The sequence below is a fragment of the Nerophis ophidion genome, linkage group LG06 (assembly GCF_033978795.1).
Source record: "Nerophis ophidion isolate RoL-2023_Sa linkage group LG06, RoL_Noph_v1.0, whole genome shotgun sequence".
Lineage (NCBI taxonomy): Eukaryota > Metazoa > Chordata > Actinopteri > Syngnathiformes > Syngnathidae > Nerophis > Nerophis ophidion.
In genome coordinates, this window is record NC_084616.1 from 60,798,191 (window position 1) to 60,815,555 (window position 17,365).

Below are 17,365 nucleotides of genomic sequence, written 5' to 3' on the forward strand. Positions count from 1 at the left end.
TTACTGTGAGGATGTTCTCCCAAAATGTGTTTGTCAATCTTGTATTGTGTGGCTTCACAGCGTGGCGCATATTAGTAAGTGTTAAAGTTGTTTATATCACAACCATCAGTGTACTCTGTATCACCCAGTATGCCTTTCAATCTTGTACTGTGATTGCGGAAGCTTCGCACAACATGTTGCTGGACAAACAATTGGTTCGTACATGTTGTTGAAGGTGTCTAAGGCAATGGCTTCACAGCACGCCCACATTCTTGTCATCAGGATGAACAATATTGAATAGTCGCGAGAACGTTAGCGGCTTCATTTGACTACATTACTCTGTGAAACAGTTTAAAATAGTTCTGTGAGTGGTAAAGGTGGCCAACCTCTGATGTAATTCGGCGGGTGGTTGGCGGGCAGGTACGGTCCCGATAAAAAGTTAGTTTGGGTGGATGGTGGGTGGTTGATGAGTTTGGTGATGTGGATGCGGATGATAAAATTGTCTATCCGCGCATCTCTAATAACCAAGCATGCATCACTATATCTCTTGTCTCCAAGTACTGTCACGACCTGTCACATCACGCCGTGACTTATTTGGACTTTCTTGTGTCTTGTGTTTTAGTTCTTGTCTTGCGCTCCTATTTTGGTGGCTTTTCCTCTTTTGTTGGTATTTTCCTGTAGCAGTTTCATGTCTTCCTTGAAAGCTGTGCCCCTCACCTGCTTTGTTTTCGCCATCTAGACTAAATTGTGCGGACATTGGGGACATTGTTGATTTTCCTGTCATGTACGGATGTACTGTGTGGACGCCGTCTGCTCCACACGCTGTAAGTCTTTGCTGTCGTCCAGCATTCTGTTTTTGTTTACTTTGCACCCAGTTCAGTTTTAGTTTTGTTTTGCATAGCCTTCCCTAAGCTTCAATGCCTTGTCTTAGCGGCACTCACGTTTTGTTTATTTTTGGTTTAAGTGTTAGATACCTTTTTACCCGCACCCTGCCTCCCGCATATTGTGATCATGACAAACCATGTTCCTGACATCTACAAAGCAAATAGCTACCTGTTGCCACCTACTGATATGGAAGAGTATTACACGGTTACCCTGCCGAGCTCTAGACAGCACACGCACTCAACGTCACATTTGCGGATTTTAATCACTAGTTTGCAAAAAATACTTTTAACCCAATTAGGTGAAATTACATAATCTCCCACGGCACACCAGACTGTGGAACAGGGGTTGAAAAACACTGCCCTACTGTATAGCAAAGTGCTATTAGTGCACCTGCAGAGAGAAGGGAAGGCCGTGAGGAAGCGAGCGGAAGCGGTTGTTCTCTAGCTTGAGATGAAGAAGCCTCTTGAGGTGTTTGAATGCATGGCGTGACACGGTGCCTTCGTGCAGACTGTTGTCTTCCAGCTCCAGGCTCAACAGGTTGGTCAAACCTTAAGAGGCAGCAAAGGTATGATTGAAACTTTCATTAAAGTGGCGTTGTTGCACGGAGACGCATGGCACCCCGTACCTGTGAAACAGTGAAGGGAGAGGGCGGCGAGCCTGTTGTTGTTCAGGCTCAGCTCCTCAAGAGACGGCGGCAACGGCGGTATCTTTGTGAGCTGGTTGCCGTCTAAGTTCAGCTTCTTCAGCGAGGTCAAGTTCTAAAGATCACACATCAAAAAGAGCTGGGAAATAAGGCCAAAGGACAGACAAAATGAAGGCTTGTTCTAAAAAATCCATCATTTTCATCCAGAAATTGGAATTACAGAGTTCATAGCTGAAGAATGCCAAAATAAATCTGTACGGCTCTTCTGTGTCATCTACCATGTTGTATTTTTAGTGCAGCCTATCAATGTGGCTCTTTAGTGAAAGCTGCTGTGGTTGATCTCAAATCTGTGGACTGGAACCTTTGCAGTGTCCATCAGTCCTCTGTCATTACTGGCATGTGAGCTGGAGGGGTGGGGGGGAAGACTAAAAATATTTGACTTTCCTCTACGTCATTGGCTGCAGCTGTTTTCCAGCCAGCCAATACGGCGAGAGCCCTTTGATGGTGGGGGATGATGATTGGTTGGCGTGCAGTAGGCGGCTTGAGTGTGGTCAGGATCTTTGTGTGTGTTTGGCCTGTGGTCATTTTGAGGTTAGACCCGACGTTATTCTTAGAAAAGATGAGTTAATGTGATTCCCAGCACTCTTAAATTACTATAATGATACAGGATTAAGGCCGTCTTTGATTTTAATAAGATGCAAGGGCCTTTTTGAATTTGACTTATAAAAGCGATTGGTATTAAACGGGATCCGATCCTAAGCCGCTGACGTTGTCACAAAGAGCAGCATTTAGTTGTTTTCTCCTACCTGTGGGGCTAGTTCCAATTTAATTGGTGCTGCAAGACGTTTTAGTCCATAGACATTAATGTTACAGTGTACAGAGTGCAGTATTTACACTCAGTGGAAAGGTGTAGGAACTAGACACAGTACTCACATACAGTTGCTTTTGGCTGAATGACTCATCAATCAGTTGGTTTTTGCTGAGGTCCAATGTTTTCAGCTTTGGCAGGCCGGAGAAACCTTCAGGATCAATTATTCGGATGTTGTTACCTTTTTCAAAGAAAAATAAAGGAGATTAGATGCCGTTACATTATGAGGACCTGCGATAAGGTGGCGACTTGTCCAGGATGTAACCTGCCTTCTGCCCGAATGCAGCTGAGATAGGCTCCAGCACCCCCCGTGACCCCAAAGGGACAAGCGGTAGAAAATGAATGGATTGATGGAGATTATGAGGACACACTTACTATTGTTGCATTACATACTACATAGTATATCCCAAAAGTGTTTAGTAGGGTTGAGGTCACAGCTCTCAAACTCATCTAGTCCTGCCTTAATGGACCAAGTTTCAAAAATTGTTGTAATGGTAAAATGTAAAAATCTACCAGGATTTCACAGCATTTAACAATATTTTTGCAGTAAAAATACTGTAATCAAAATATACTGTAACATTACAACAAATGGCCCTGCGATACACCGCCTTCCATCCGAATGCAGCTGAGATAGGCTCCAGCGAGCCCCCGCGGCCCAGAACGGGACAAGTTGTGGAAAATGGATGAATGGATGGCATTACAACCAATGACTGTATAAAATATGACATCCTTATCTGTAAAATCAAACAGATCCATCTCTTAAAGGCCTACCGAAACCCACTACTACCAACCACGTAGTCTGATAGTTTATATATCAATGATGAAATATTAACATTGCAACACATGCCAATAAGGCCGGGTTAGTTTACTAAATTGCAATTTTAAATTTCGCGCCGAAAAATCATGCTGAAACGTCTCGGTATGATGACGCGTGCGCATGACGTCACTGATTGTAGAGGACATTTTGTTCTATCATAGTTCCCAGTTATTAAGTTGTCCGCTTTCATTGCAAAATTCTACAGTATTCCGGACATCTTTGTTGCTGAATCTTTTGCAATTTGTTCAATGAACAATGGAGACATCAAAGAAGAAAGCTGTAGGTGGGAGGCGGTGTATTACGGCCAGCTTTAGCAACACAAACACAGCTGGTGTTTCATTGTTTACATTCCCGAAAGATGACAGTCAAGCTTGACTATGGAACAGAGATGTCAAGCGAACATGGTTGGATTGGACCCAGTGTATAAGGGGTTTCCTTAGACTGCGTTCCACATTCTTCTTCCGTAAGTGGCGGTAGGCTGCCAACCGACGGTGTAATTAAATATAAAAATATACTTGATAAGGACAGCAAATAGTTGTCATTTTATTGTAAAGAAACTATAACATTTCAATTGTGAAGTTAAAGTATTTAGATGTAACTTTATTCAAATTAACCGAAAAATCACAGCTGTGCAGTTACAGTAAATTGCTGTAAAGATATTTCACGGTAAAATACTGTAAATGTTACTGTGGTACAGTTACAGTAAACTACTGTAAATATATTTCACAGTAACATTTTCCAATATTTTATTGTGAAATATCATTACAGTGGCTGTAACATTACAGTTAGAGTAAATATATATATATATATATATATATATATATATATATATATATATATATATATATATATATATAATGAAAAAAACATTTTTTGTTTTAATATAGTTTCTGTAGGAGGACAAACATTCCTACTTGCTATAAAGCACACTGTTTATATTAAACATGATTCACTGATTCAAGTATTTGGCGAGCGCCGTTTTGTCCTACTAATTTTGGCGGTCCTTGAACTCACCCTAGTTTGTTTCAATCAGGGGTCGGCAACCCGCGGCTCCGGAGCCGCATTCGGCTCTTGGATCACTCTGATGTGGCTCAGCTGCATACTCGCCGACCCCCCCATTTTTCCGAGAGGTTTCCGGGCTTTCAATGCCTCTCCCTGAAATCTACCGAGGATAATATTCTCAGATTTCCATCCGATCAACATTGTTGAGGGCGTGCCGGGATAACATTACATTAACGCTCTCCAGATCATGCCCTTAGTAAACATACCATGTTAACTGAGGGCAGGCCGGTCACATGTAGTGTGCGACTACCGTTATTATACGCAAGTGACTGCAAGGCATAATTGTTCAACAGCCATACAGGTTACACTGAGGGTTGTGATATAAACAACTCTAACACTCTTACTAATACGCACCACATTGTGAACCCACACCAAACACGAATGAGAAACACATTTCGGGAGAACATCCGCACTGTAACACAACATAAACACAACAGAAGAAATACCCAGAATCCCATGCATCCCTAACTCTTCCGGGCTACATTATACACCTACCCCCACGCCCCTCCGTGCGTCGGTTGAGGTGGGCAGGGTTGGGGGGGGGGGGCAGGACAAGTTAGTGATGCATGGGATTCTTGGTATTTCTTCTGTTGTGTTTATGTTGTGTTACAGTGCGGATGTTATCTCGAAATGTGTTTGTCATTCTTGTTTGGTGTGGTTTCACAGTGTGGCGCATATTAGTAAGAGTGTTAAAGTTGTTTATTCGGCCACCCTCAGTGTAACCTGTATGGCTGTTGAACAATTATGCCTTGCAGTAAATTATACGTGTCGGCAGAAGCCAGCCATACAATATGTAAGTGGGCAGACAAGCTGTTTGTTACGGTTTAGAGCGTTCTAAGTGCAATGTCATCACAGAAGGACGGTTGCCCTGAAATTTGGGAATCACCCGGATAAATTGGGATGGTTGGCAATTGTGATGTTGTCAAGCGGCATTCAATTAAAACTCGCGGGCCGCACTAATATTAAATTGTCATATTAAGGTACGGGCCGCGTGTCTGAGACCCCTGGTTTATACATAGCACAAAGCAAAAAAAAAAACTTTGTACGCTGTGTCATTTTATTTAAAATTTCAAAAGAGTTTTGTGGCTCCCATTGTTTTCTTTATTTTATGAAACGGGTCAAAATGACTCTTTGAGTGGTAAAGGTTGCCGACCCCTGCACTAACCCTTGCCCCACCGTGTGCATTGTCCCTTCAAATAAAGACTAAATTTAACTTAAATGAGATATGGTAGGACAGACATTCTCAAATTGGAGTACATGTACAACTAATAAAATGCGGGCTGCATGTAGTTGTACGCCAAAAAAAAAATACTTGAATAAAGTACAGTATTTTTTTTTATATATTCAAACAGTGTTACTGTTCAAACTGTGCGCAATGTTACAAAATATTAAATATACTTGTTAAATAAAACCTCCGAGACTTGTTTTTAATGAATAGTTAGGCCTACTACGCTACTATATTTTTCATGTTGGTCGTCAGTTGGTACTTGGACAGCCAAGTGTTTTCTGAGGTGGTAATTGGTGGTAAAATCTGAACCACTGTTAGGATATCGCAATGTAATCATGGGCCCAAATGCCACTGAAACAAGCAGAACTGTACAATGCACATGATATTAACTTGATGATCTAAAACAGACCTGGGCATATTAAGGCCCGGGGGCCGCATGCGACCCGTTAAGCTTTCCAATCTGGCCCGCCGGACATTCCCAAATATTTTTTTTAGATCTTTAGGATCAAAATTTTAGTCGCCTTTATGATGTGCAGTGATTTTTTTTTTTTTTTTAAAAAGACCGTAAGTCTTGAACTATAGAAAGTAGGGCTGCGAATCTTTGGGTGTCCCACGATTCGATTCAATATCGATTCTTGGGGCCGCAATTCGATAATATATCGATTATTTCGATTCAACGCGATTCTCGATTCAAAAATGATACTTTTTCGATTCAAAACCATTCTGTATTCATTCAATACATAGGATTTCAGCAGGATCTACCCCCGTCTGCTGACATGCTAGCAGAGTAGTAGATTTTTTTTAAAAAAGCTTTTCTAATTATAGAGGACAATGTTTTATCAACTGATTGCAATAATGTAAAAATTTTTTAACTATTAAACGAACCAAAAATATGTTTTATTTTATCTTTGTGAAAACATTGGACACAGTGTGTTGCCAAGCTTATGTGATGTGATGCAAGTGTAAGCCTCTGTGACACTATTGTTCTTTTTTTTTAATTTTTTTATAAATGTCTAATGATAATGTCAATAAGGGATTTTTAATCACTGCTCTGCTGAAATTATAACTAATGTTGATACTGTTGTTGATAATATTCATTTTTGTTTCACTACTTTTGGTTTGTTCTGTGTCTTGTTTGTGTCTCCTCTCACTTGCTCTGTTCATTGCAGTTCTGAGTGTTGCTGGGTCACGTTTGGTTTTGGAATTGGATTGCATTGTTATGGTATTGCTGTGTAGTGGTTTGTTGGATTGATAAAAAAACAAAAACAAGAAAAATTAAATAAAATAAAAAATAAAAAAATCGATTCTGAATCGCACAACGTATTCGATTCAGTTCGCATTGGAATCGATTTTTTCCCACACCCCTAATAGAAAGCATTTCAATGGTTGGAATATGCGCTTTTGCATGACATACTAGTTACTATGGTAATCTAATTAGTTACTATGGTAATCGAGGCACCGAGCAGTGTGGGCGGGGAGCGTTTCCACAGAGTGTTTCCAGAGCGGCCAGCCTGAAATGCGGGTGTCAGGGACAGATGCGGAAGGAGATTTTCACAACAAAGTTCTAAAGCTTAGTGATATATCAGACATATCAGATTGTTGTTGTTTTTTACCCTTTACCTATTTCGCTGCGTTTGTTGCGTTTCGCTTGATTGTAAAATATGTTGATCGAGAGTGGGTGTGACGTTCATATGTTCTCAATATTCAGTGTTTTATCGTTCATAGTTAATATTGTAAATCCCGCATTCTTTATTTTCATGTACAGTCTTTCTGGGTGTCTCGTTCCATAAAAAAAATTAAAATTCCATTCCGTTTTTTTAAGGCAGTCTGTCATACCTTTTTAGCATTCAGACATTATTGTGAGGATTTGTTATAGCGATCCTAAAAATAGACATACCGGCCCCCCAGATACATTTTTTCTATGAATTTGGCCCCCGAAGCAAAATAATTGCCCAGGTCTGATCCAAAAGGATTTTAAAGTAGGACCTACACACCTGCTATGTCCAGCTTAGTGGCCTCCAGGTTGCTGATGATTGGCAGGTGAGTCATGCCGACATCCCTGCAGCTTATTTCCTTGCTGTCAGTCTGACACTGAGCCAGGGGACTGACACTTGTTTCTGTTTGGTTGCTGGGAGCTTCAGTTGGTTCCTCTTCCTCTTCCTCTTCTTCTTCTCCTTCCTCCTCTCCTTCCTCCTCTCCTTCCTCCTGACACAAAAACATTTTCCTCAACAATTTTCATCAATAAACATCAAACTCAGCTGCACGCGGTAAGAAGTTAAGACCTCCTCATCTTCTTCCTCATCATCGTCGTCGTCGTCGTCATCGTCATCATCATCATCATCGTCGTCATCATCATCATCATCGTCATCGTCCTCCTCTTTCTTCTGGGGTTCCCCTTGATTGCTCAGCTTCCTCTTCTCAGAATGAAGTTCCTTCAACATGACCATTAAAGCGCTGCTCGCATCCTCTGCTTTGTTGTTCATCCTCCAGCCCGCCAGGGGTCGCCCTACACCTGCCTGTGATGGGGGAAAAAATACAAATAATCATTAATATTAGAGATGTCCGATAATGGCTTTGTTTGCCGATATCCGATATTGTCCAACTCTTAATTACCGATTCCGATATATACAGATCTGGAATTAAAACATTATTATGTCTAATTTAGTTGTGAAGCCCCGCTGGATTTATTAAACAATGTACCAAGTTTTTACAAAATAAATCAACTCAAGTTGTGGAAAAAAATGCCAACATGGCACTGCCATATTTGTTATTGAAGTCACAAAGTGCATTATTTTTTTAACATGCCTCAGAACAGCAGCTTGGAATTTGGGACATGAGCATGAGGAGGTTGAAGTGGGCGGGGTTGAGGTGGGGGGAGGGAAGAGGATATGGGGGTGTATATTGTAGCGTCCCGGAAGAGTTAGTGCTGCAAGGGGTTCTGGGTATTTGTTCTGTTGAGTTTATATTGTGTTACGGTGCGGATGTTCTCCCGAAATGTGTTTGTCATTCTTGTTTGGAGTGACTTCACAGTGTGGGGCATATTTGTGACAGTTTTAAAGTTGTTTACAAGGCCACTCTCAGTGTGACCTGTATGGCTGTAGACCAAGTATGCCTTGCATTCACTCTGTGTGTGAAAAGCAGTAGATATTAAGTGACTGGGCCGGCACGCAAAGGCAGTGTCTTTAAGGTTTATTGGCGCTCTGTACTTATCCCTACGTTCGTGTACACGGCGGCGTTTTAAAAAGTCATACATTTTACTTTATGAAACAGATACCGATCATTTTCGATACTACAATTTAAAGCATTTATCGACTGATAATATCCGCAGTCCGATATCATTGGACATCCCGAATTATTATCATCATAAATATCTTATAGAAGTATATTGCCCAGTTTAATACCACTTCAAACGACACCAACAATTATAAACCAAAATGAAATGCTCACAAATGCAACTGCATTGTTAAATAAATACCTGACAGAATCAATGAGCATTTTTGTGCATGTTATTATGCATGTTGCAACATTTAGCACAGAGGGTCAAGTGAGTATCTTACTATTCTATATGCAAAAGAGTCCACTGTGGCTGCATGTTTCCTCTTCCGCCATGAAGCTCCTCTTTTTTCTCGATCTGCAGTCAGCTTTCCGAAGTCCGGCAGCTGCTCTTCTGATTGCATTTGTGCAATATCATCCACACCTGTAAAAAAAAAAAAAAAAAAGACCATAAATGAATACATCATATAATATCATGCACTACTCTATACCAGGCCTGGGCAATTATTTTTACCCGGGGGGCCAAATTTTAAGAAAAAAAATGTGTCTGGGGGCCAGTTTATCTGATTTTTAGGAACGCTAATACAAAACCTCACATTAATGTCTGATTGAATGCTGAATCAGCACCTTCAAGTCCGAGCCCGGGAAAGGGTGGAGTGCCATATCCTAGTTGGGGAGGAGACCCTGCCCCAAGTAGAGGAGGTCAAGTACCTAGGAGTCTTGTTCCCTAGTGAGGGAAGAGTGGATCGTGAGGTCGACAGGCGGATCGGTGCGGCGTCTTCAGTAATGCAGACGCTGTATTGATCCGTTATGGTGAAGAAGGAGCTGAGCCGGAAGGCAAAGCTCTCAATTTACCGGTCGATCTACGTTCCCATCCTCACCTATGGTCATGAGCTTTGGATTATGACCGAAAGGATAAGATCACCGATGCAAGCGGCCGACATGAGTGTCCTAGGTGGCGAGGCTCTCCCTTAGAGATAGGGTGAGAAGTTCTTTCATCCGGGAGGAACTCAAAGTAAAGCTCCTGCTCCTCCACATCGAGAGGAGCCAGGTGTTTAGGGCATGTACGACCGGCAGGAGGCCACGGGGAAGACCCAGGACACGTTGGGAAGACTATGTCTACTGGCTGGCCTGGGAACACCTTGGGATCCCCCGGGAAAAGCTGGACGAAGTGGCTGGGGAGAGGGAAGTCTGGGCTTCTCTGCTTAGGCTGCTTTCCCCGCAACCCGACCTCGGATAAGCGGAAGAAAATGGACCGACCAACAGACCGCCTTAAAAAAACGGAATGGAATTTTACCATTTTTACTGAATGACAAACCCAGAATGTACATGAAAATAAAGAATGTGGGATTTACAATATTAACTATGACCGATAAAACGTTGAATATTGACAACCTATGAACGTCACACCCACTCTCGATCAGCATATTTTACAATCAAGCAAAACGCAACAAAAATGCAACAAACAGCGAAATATGAACGCGAAGGGTAAAAAAAAAAACCCACCTACAATCTGATATATCTGATACATCACTAAACATTAGAACAGGGGTCTCAAACTCAATTTACCTGGGGGCCACTGAACGCAGAGTCTGGGTGAGGCGGGGCCGGAAGAAAAGATTGCTTATAATTTTTTTTGCATACTCCTCAGCATGTCTAGTTGTATAATGACGTTTCAAATTGTATCATTTGTGCACCGCAACTTTCTCTGTGCAAATAAGACACGTCGGGGTGCTCCACAAAGGAATATAGCATTTACCATTTTTCCTGGAATTGTCTTTGCTAGTCACAACCCTTTCTCTTCACTGCAGGCTTTGAAAAAGACATGTTTCGGGTTGTGGAATATATTTGTATTCAGCCGACGCACGGAGAATAATGTTATTCCCGCAACGTGTGTCGTTCCGGTTTTCCTCCTTACAGCAACACAACAGTCGGTGGATAATAGCTGGGAAAGTACCAGGATAGTGAGCGCAAAAAAGTGAAGGCTTCCGGAGTCTTATCCGGCGTCATATAGAAATATATTTAGTGTTCATCGTGTGAGGCAATGCAAATTAAACATAAAAAAAAACTAATAACGGTTTGAATTGGTTCAGGTTATCGGGGACTGTTATTACAGACGGACAAGGGTTGCAGTGTGACTGCAGCCAGGAACGTAAGAAACCCCTCGTCTCCATGGCAACGTCTATGTCGCTTTCACTCATTTGACGCTTTTCCACTAACGCAGGGGTAGGCAACCTAGAACGATGAAAGAGCCATTTTGGACCCAAATAACACAAAGCTGTCAAGCGCCATTCATATAAAACTTGCGAGCCACACTAACATTAAACTTTCATATTAAGGTGGTGGCTACAAAATAACGTCTCGTGGGCCGCAATTGGCCCACGGGCCGTGTGTCTGAGACCCCTGCTTTAGAACTTTGTTGTAAAAATATCCTTCCGCGTCGGTCCCTGACACCCGCATTTCAGGCTGGCTGCTGTGGAAACACTCCCCACCCACACTGCTCTGATACCTCGTCTGAGCTGCGTTAACGTAGTTTACCGAAATAACTAGTATATCATGCGAAAGGACAGTTTCCAACTATTGAAATACTTTGTTTAGTTCAAGACTTACGGTCATTTGAAAACATCACTGCACATCATAATAGCAGCTACAGTTTCCCTCTGAAAAATTAAAAAAAAATTATCTCCGGCACTCATCGAGGGTGGACGCTCCCTTTTCCTCTCCCTTATCTCTCCTGCTTGCTTCTTTGTTTTGTCTTGTCTTAACCTTCTTGTTGCACTGCTCTCCAAAACTAAACATTGGAACTACTTAACTGGCCTCAACAAAATTGACAAGATCTTGGGTTTGGGGGAACCTGCTGTCGTGACGAAGCGGTTGTTGCTGGAAACACGACGGACTCTTGGGAGAAGAAGGAGGGCCGCGTGCCTGGCGACCCTTTTCTGTCGAGGACGTGAATATATCCACCTATTCGGAATTATGACAACAGGACATCTGCTGATTGGAGTAAGCGTTGCTCTGGTTTGTCGACAAATTGGAAGTTGCTGGCAGTCTTCAAAGTACCCCAAAGCTGCCACAAACGATTGGAGGATGCGGTAAGAACTGTGGATTACATCGGACTGTCTACCCCGCACGTTTGAGGACCAGTAATAGACAATTTAGGGTGAAAAGCAAATTTTATTTTCACCCGCATACAAAATCATTCTAACTTGGATAGTTTCCCTGGCTTCGAGACTCTCCCGAAGGACAGTGCAGCGAAGACACAAAAAACTCCCTTTTTGTCTTTCATGGACACACACCTGTTGTTGTTGACTTTGGACTAGCACCTGCAATACATCAAGGCCGCGGAACAGAGACACACTACGGGCTTACATACACAACCCACCACCCCAACCCAATGCCCTCGACGCAAATCCCGTAGGGGTGATGAATGGATGGTCAGCGCCTGAGAGCTGCAGCCTACCACAATGACCTTGAACTACCTTCCCTCTGTTGCTAGATATCTCGAGATGTATGTTGTAATATGTATATGTGCTTTGCTATGGAGTTTTTTTTCCTTGGACTCAGTCTGGACCCCTCCTCATGGTCTAGCCTTAGACTGATATTTTTTTTGCTACCCCCTTCTCCCAATGTCACCCTTTTCTCACCTTTTTAAGGAACGCCGTAAGTGGCTGATCCATTAGCGGTCTCGTCTTGTCCCCCCCTGTAACGTATGTCTGGGACTGTGCCGAAAATGAAATTTCGTTGTAATTGTGCAATGACAATAAAGATCTATCCTATCCTATTGGGGAATGTCTGGTGGGCCAGATTGAAAAGCTTACCCTGGCCTTAATTTGCCCAGATCTGGTATATACCATGAATTGATGAACGTGGTCCCCGACTTAAACAAGTTGAAAAACTTATTCGGGTGTTACCATTTAGTGGTCAATTGTACAGAATATGTACTGTACTGTGCAATCTACTAATAAAAGTTTCAATCAATCAATCAATCAAACAATAGGCAGAGCTTACCTATTGATGAAGATTGGGAAACACTTGGCATTTTCCTGGAATCCACTTCAAAGTGATGGCTAATTGATGCTTCTTCCAACGCAAGTGACCCAGCATCTATGTCAGAAAAAAGCCACAGGAGCACTAACCACGACGACCTCGGCATTGCTGCAACTTGTCTCTATTCCGCTCGTTTGGGTTGCAGGGTGATGAAAACGTGACCAAGGTGAAGGGATGAGGAGTCTCTGCAACAGGTCAGCCTGCAGCAGCCTTCCCAACTCTGTGGCTGCTACATGTGCAGGACGAGAAGGAGTATGTTGGAGATGGGGTGGGGGGTGGGGGGGGAATAAAGTCTCACATTATTAATAGAGGCCCTGGTTCAACCATGCATGACACTGACACACCCTGCTCCTCCTTGTCTCCTGTCTCTTTCAAAACTGTCTGCCAAACACTCGTATAGGCAGACAGACAAATGGGAATTGTATATTTGGAATTATTCCTCCATTACAAGATTTGCTTTTACAGTTGGACCATCTTCTCGACAGAATGTTGGCATGCAAGTTGTGTTAGGTCTTTTCCCAGAAGAGGAGCCTTTTTTTTTCTTTTTACATTCAGGTTAGAGTCAAACTTGTTTGGCGAGGCTCAACTAGCGTCTATGTATGAAAACAAACACACCTATGCGGAAATGATCAATGAGCCCATCTTCATGTTCAGTACATATGTTCCCTGTGTGCACTTTTACACAATCCTGCGTCACCCCAGCACTTAAAGCAGGTGTCGCCCACTGGGGGGATGTTTTCACTGTGGGTTGATACTTGCCCACATTCGCACTGTGTTGGTCCAGGAACCCTTCTCACTCCCCAAAAATCCGTCAGAAGGTGGCTGCACGGTGCCAATCTTCTGTATGTTTGTCTGGAAATGTGCATTGACCCTGGGTCCTGTGCAGGAGTTGTGTTGTTCCAGACAGTCGACAAATGGCGCAGTACAACTTGTCACCAAACACTGAAACATTGTTATGAGGGGCCGTTAGGGACATTATTCAGAATTACCTCTTACATACACTACTGAAATGCTCTCACATAAACTGAAATGTTTTTCTCTCACACACACCACTGAAACACTCTTACACGCGCCACTGAAACACTCTTATACACGCGCCACTGAAACACTCTTACACGCGCCACTGAAACACTCTTACACGCGCCACTGAAACACTCTTACACGCGCCACTGAAACACTCTTACACGCGCCACTGAAACACTCTTACACGCGCCACTGAAACACTCTTACACGCGCCACTGAAACACTCTTACACGCGCCACTGAAACACTCTTACACGCGCCACTGAAACACTCTTACACGCGCCACTGAAACACTCATACACGCGCCACTGAAACACTCATACACGCGCCACTGAAACACTCATACACGCGCCACTGAAACACTCATACACGCGCCACTGAAACACTCATACACGCGCCACTGAAACACTCATACACGCGCCACTGAAACACTCTTACACGCGCCACTGAAACACCCTTACACGCGCCACTGAAACACCTTTACACGCGCCACTGAAACACTCTTACACGCGCCACTGAAACACTCTTACACGCGCCACTGAAACACTCTTACACGCGCCACTGAAACACTCTTACACGCGCCACTGAAACACTCTTACACGCGCCACTGAAACACTCTTACACGCGCCACTGAAACACTCTTACACGCGCCACTGAAACACTCTTACACGCGCCACTGAAACACTCTTACACGCGCCACTGAAACACTTATGCACACACTACTGAAACACTCTTATGCACACACTACTGAAACACTCTTATGCACACACTACTGAAACACTCTTATGCACACACTACTGAAACACTCTTATACACACACTACTGAAACACTTATACACACACTACTGAAACACTCTTACACACACTACTGAAACCCTCTTATACACACTACTGAAATGCGCTCACAAAAACAACTGTAGTCCTGGTGGGTCGTTCCAAAAGAAATAGAATCACGTGTCGAATTGTTACTGCAATAATTGGGAAGTAAAGACAATTCTGTTTAAATATTCAATAGAATGTAGTTCCTGTAAATGGTTTAAGAATAAAATAGTATATATCCATAGTCGTGGTCAAAACTTTAAAGAGTGTCATGGTTGACTTGAGTTTCCAGTAATTTCTAAAACTCTTATTTCTTTGTGATAGAGTGATTGGAGCACATACTTCATGAAGTTTGGTTCTTTTATGGATTGATTACGGGTCTGCTGAAAATGTGGCCAAATCTGCTGGGTCAAAAGTATACATACAACAATGTTAATATTTGGTTACATGTCCCTTGGCAAGTTTCACTGCAATAAGGCGCTTTTGGTAGCCATCCACAAGCTTCTTGTTGAATTTTTGACCACTCTTGACAAAATTGGTGCAGTTCAGCTAAATGTGTTGGTTTTCTGACATGGACTTGTTTTTTTCAGCATTGTCCACATGTTTAAGTCAGGACTTTGGGAAGGCCATTCTATAACCTTAATTCTAGCCTGATTTAGCCATTCCTTTACCACTTTTGATATTCGTTTGGGGTCATTGTCCTGATGGAACACCCAAATGCACCCAAGACCCAACCTCCGGGCTGATGATTTTAGGTTGTCCTGAAGTATTTGAAGGTAATCCTCTTTTTTCATTGTCCCATTTACTCTCTGTAAAGAACCACTTCCATTGGCAGCAAAACAGGCCCAGAGTATAATACTACCACTACCATGCTTGAGGATAGGAATGGTGTTCCTGGGATTAAAGCCCTCACCTTTTATCCTCCAAACATCCTTTTTCTACAGCTTATTCCCTTTGGGGTCAAAGGGGAGTGCTGGAGCCTATCTCAGCTACAATCAGGCGGAAGGCGGTGTACACCCTGGACAAGTAGCCACCTTATCGCAGGGCCAACACAAATAGACAACTTTCACACGCTAGGGCCAATTTAGTGTTGCCAATCAACCTATCCCCAGGTGCATGTCTTTGGAGGTGGGAGGAAGCCGGAGTACCCGGAGAGAACTCACCCAGTCACGGTGAGAACATGCAAACTCCACACAGAAAGATCCCGAGCCCAGGATTACTCAGGACCTTCGTATTGTGAGGCAGACGCACTAACCCCTCTTCCACCATGCTGCCTTCCTCCAAACATATTGCTGGGTATTGTGGCCAAACAGCTCAATTTTTGTTTCATCTGACATCACATTGACAAAGATAAGACCTTCTGGAGGAAAGTTCTGAATGGGAGTTTGGGGAAATTCTGACAAAATTGGGGGGCTGATTGTGAATAATGTTAAAAACTATAAAATGTTAGAATAAACACAAAACAACTTTGCACCTAAAACATTTAGTACAATTTTGGGTGCCTCGGTATGAATAAAACTTAAATTATACAAAAAAAAACTTTGTAGCATAGAACATCTGGGACAGCTACATGTCATCACTAGTTTTTTCTTTTTTTTTTTTTTAAGAAGAGCTTAAAAAACAACGTCACGAACTAAAATTTTGCGGCACAAACGAATGGCAACGTTATCTCAATATTTGCAATAAAGAGGGGGGCACTTTAACACAGTCAGATAATATTTAACTAGAGAAGCACTGTAGTTAGTTCTAAGCCAGGCTATATGTCCCAATCGTAGAAATCTGACACCACAACAGACAATGACCCAGATAAAAAAGCAAAATATTGCTCCTTATCCCATTTGACATCTCTTGAAAGTTGATGTAAAATTCACTCATTACCTTTTGAGTTATGTTGCAAACAAAGCCCCAGTGAATTAAAGGATTAATTAAATTAGCAAGTTTGTTTTGTTTACTTTTCGCTTCCAAACAGGCTCCCTCTTTGCTTAGATGTCAGTACTTATGAGCATTTGTTCTCTAACCAAATTAAATAAACACAGTGAATCCACTTGTCAGTCATCTACTCCCCTTTGTCTCTGTGGGTGGGGGTGGGGCACTAGCACGTTCACACTGAGAAGTTGAGTTTTTCGACGTAAAGGCCTGCTGAAACCCACTACTACCGACCACGCAGTCTGATAGTTTATATATCAATGATGAAATATTAACATTGCAACACATGCCAATACGGCCTTTTTAGTTTACTAAATTGCAATTTAAAATTTCGAGTGAAGTATCCTGTTGAAAATGTCGCGGTATGACGACACGATTTGTAGCGGACATTTTTTTCCAGCTCAATCCCAGCTATAAGTCGTCTGCTTTAATCGCATCTGTGTTGCTGAATCTTTTGCAATGTGTTTAATTATAAATAGAGATGTCAAAGAAGAAAGATGTAGGTGGGAAGCAGTGTATTTCGGCTGCCTTTAGCAACACAAACACAGCCGGTGTTTCCTTGTTTACATTCCCAAAGGTGAAGCTTTACTATGGAACAAACATGGTTCTCTACCACATGTCAACTGGCAGGTTTCGGTGAGAAAATTGTGGTAATAAATTGGCTCTTACCGTAGAGATGAGCGGAGCTTGCGTCGTTCCTCATGCACCTGTCAAAGAGGCAGCTGCAGACTCTCTTGCCTCCTCTGACCGGCCGTCCCCGAACGAATGCTTCCACCGTGGAGGAAAAAAAAAAAAG

General features: G+C 42.6%; 1 protein-coding gene across 4 annotated transcripts in view; it reads right to left on the reverse strand.

Moving 5' to 3' along the window:
* The window catches only part of si:dkey-32e6.6 (extracellular matrix protein 2), a 28,873-nt gene extending 15,811 nt beyond the window's left edge, over positions 1 to 13,062 (reverse strand). The window contains exons 1-7 of one of the 4 annotated variants that reach the window (XM_061904465.1): positions 12,764 to 13,062; positions 9,040 to 9,179; positions 7,765 to 7,998; positions 7,477 to 7,672; positions 2,441 to 2,556; positions 1,490 to 1,622; positions 1,255 to 1,412 (exon numbers count right to left, since the gene is read on the reverse strand). In XM_061904465.1, the coding sequence (XP_061760449.1) occupies positions 1,255 to 1,412; positions 1,490 to 1,622; positions 2,441 to 2,556; positions 7,477 to 7,672; positions 7,765 to 7,998; positions 9,040 to 9,179; positions 12,764 to 12,908 (1,122 nt within the window). In that variant the 5' untranslated portion in view covers positions 12,909 to 13,062. Of the gene's footprint in view, positions 1 to 1,254; positions 1,413 to 1,489; positions 1,623 to 2,440; positions 2,557 to 7,476; positions 7,688 to 7,764; positions 7,999 to 9,039; positions 9,180 to 12,763 lie in introns of all 4 variants that reach the window. The other 3 variants (XM_061904464.1, XM_061904463.1, XM_061904462.1) reach the window with 3 other exon arrangements.
* Between the last annotated feature and the right edge of the window lie 4,303 nt (positions 13,063 to 17,365).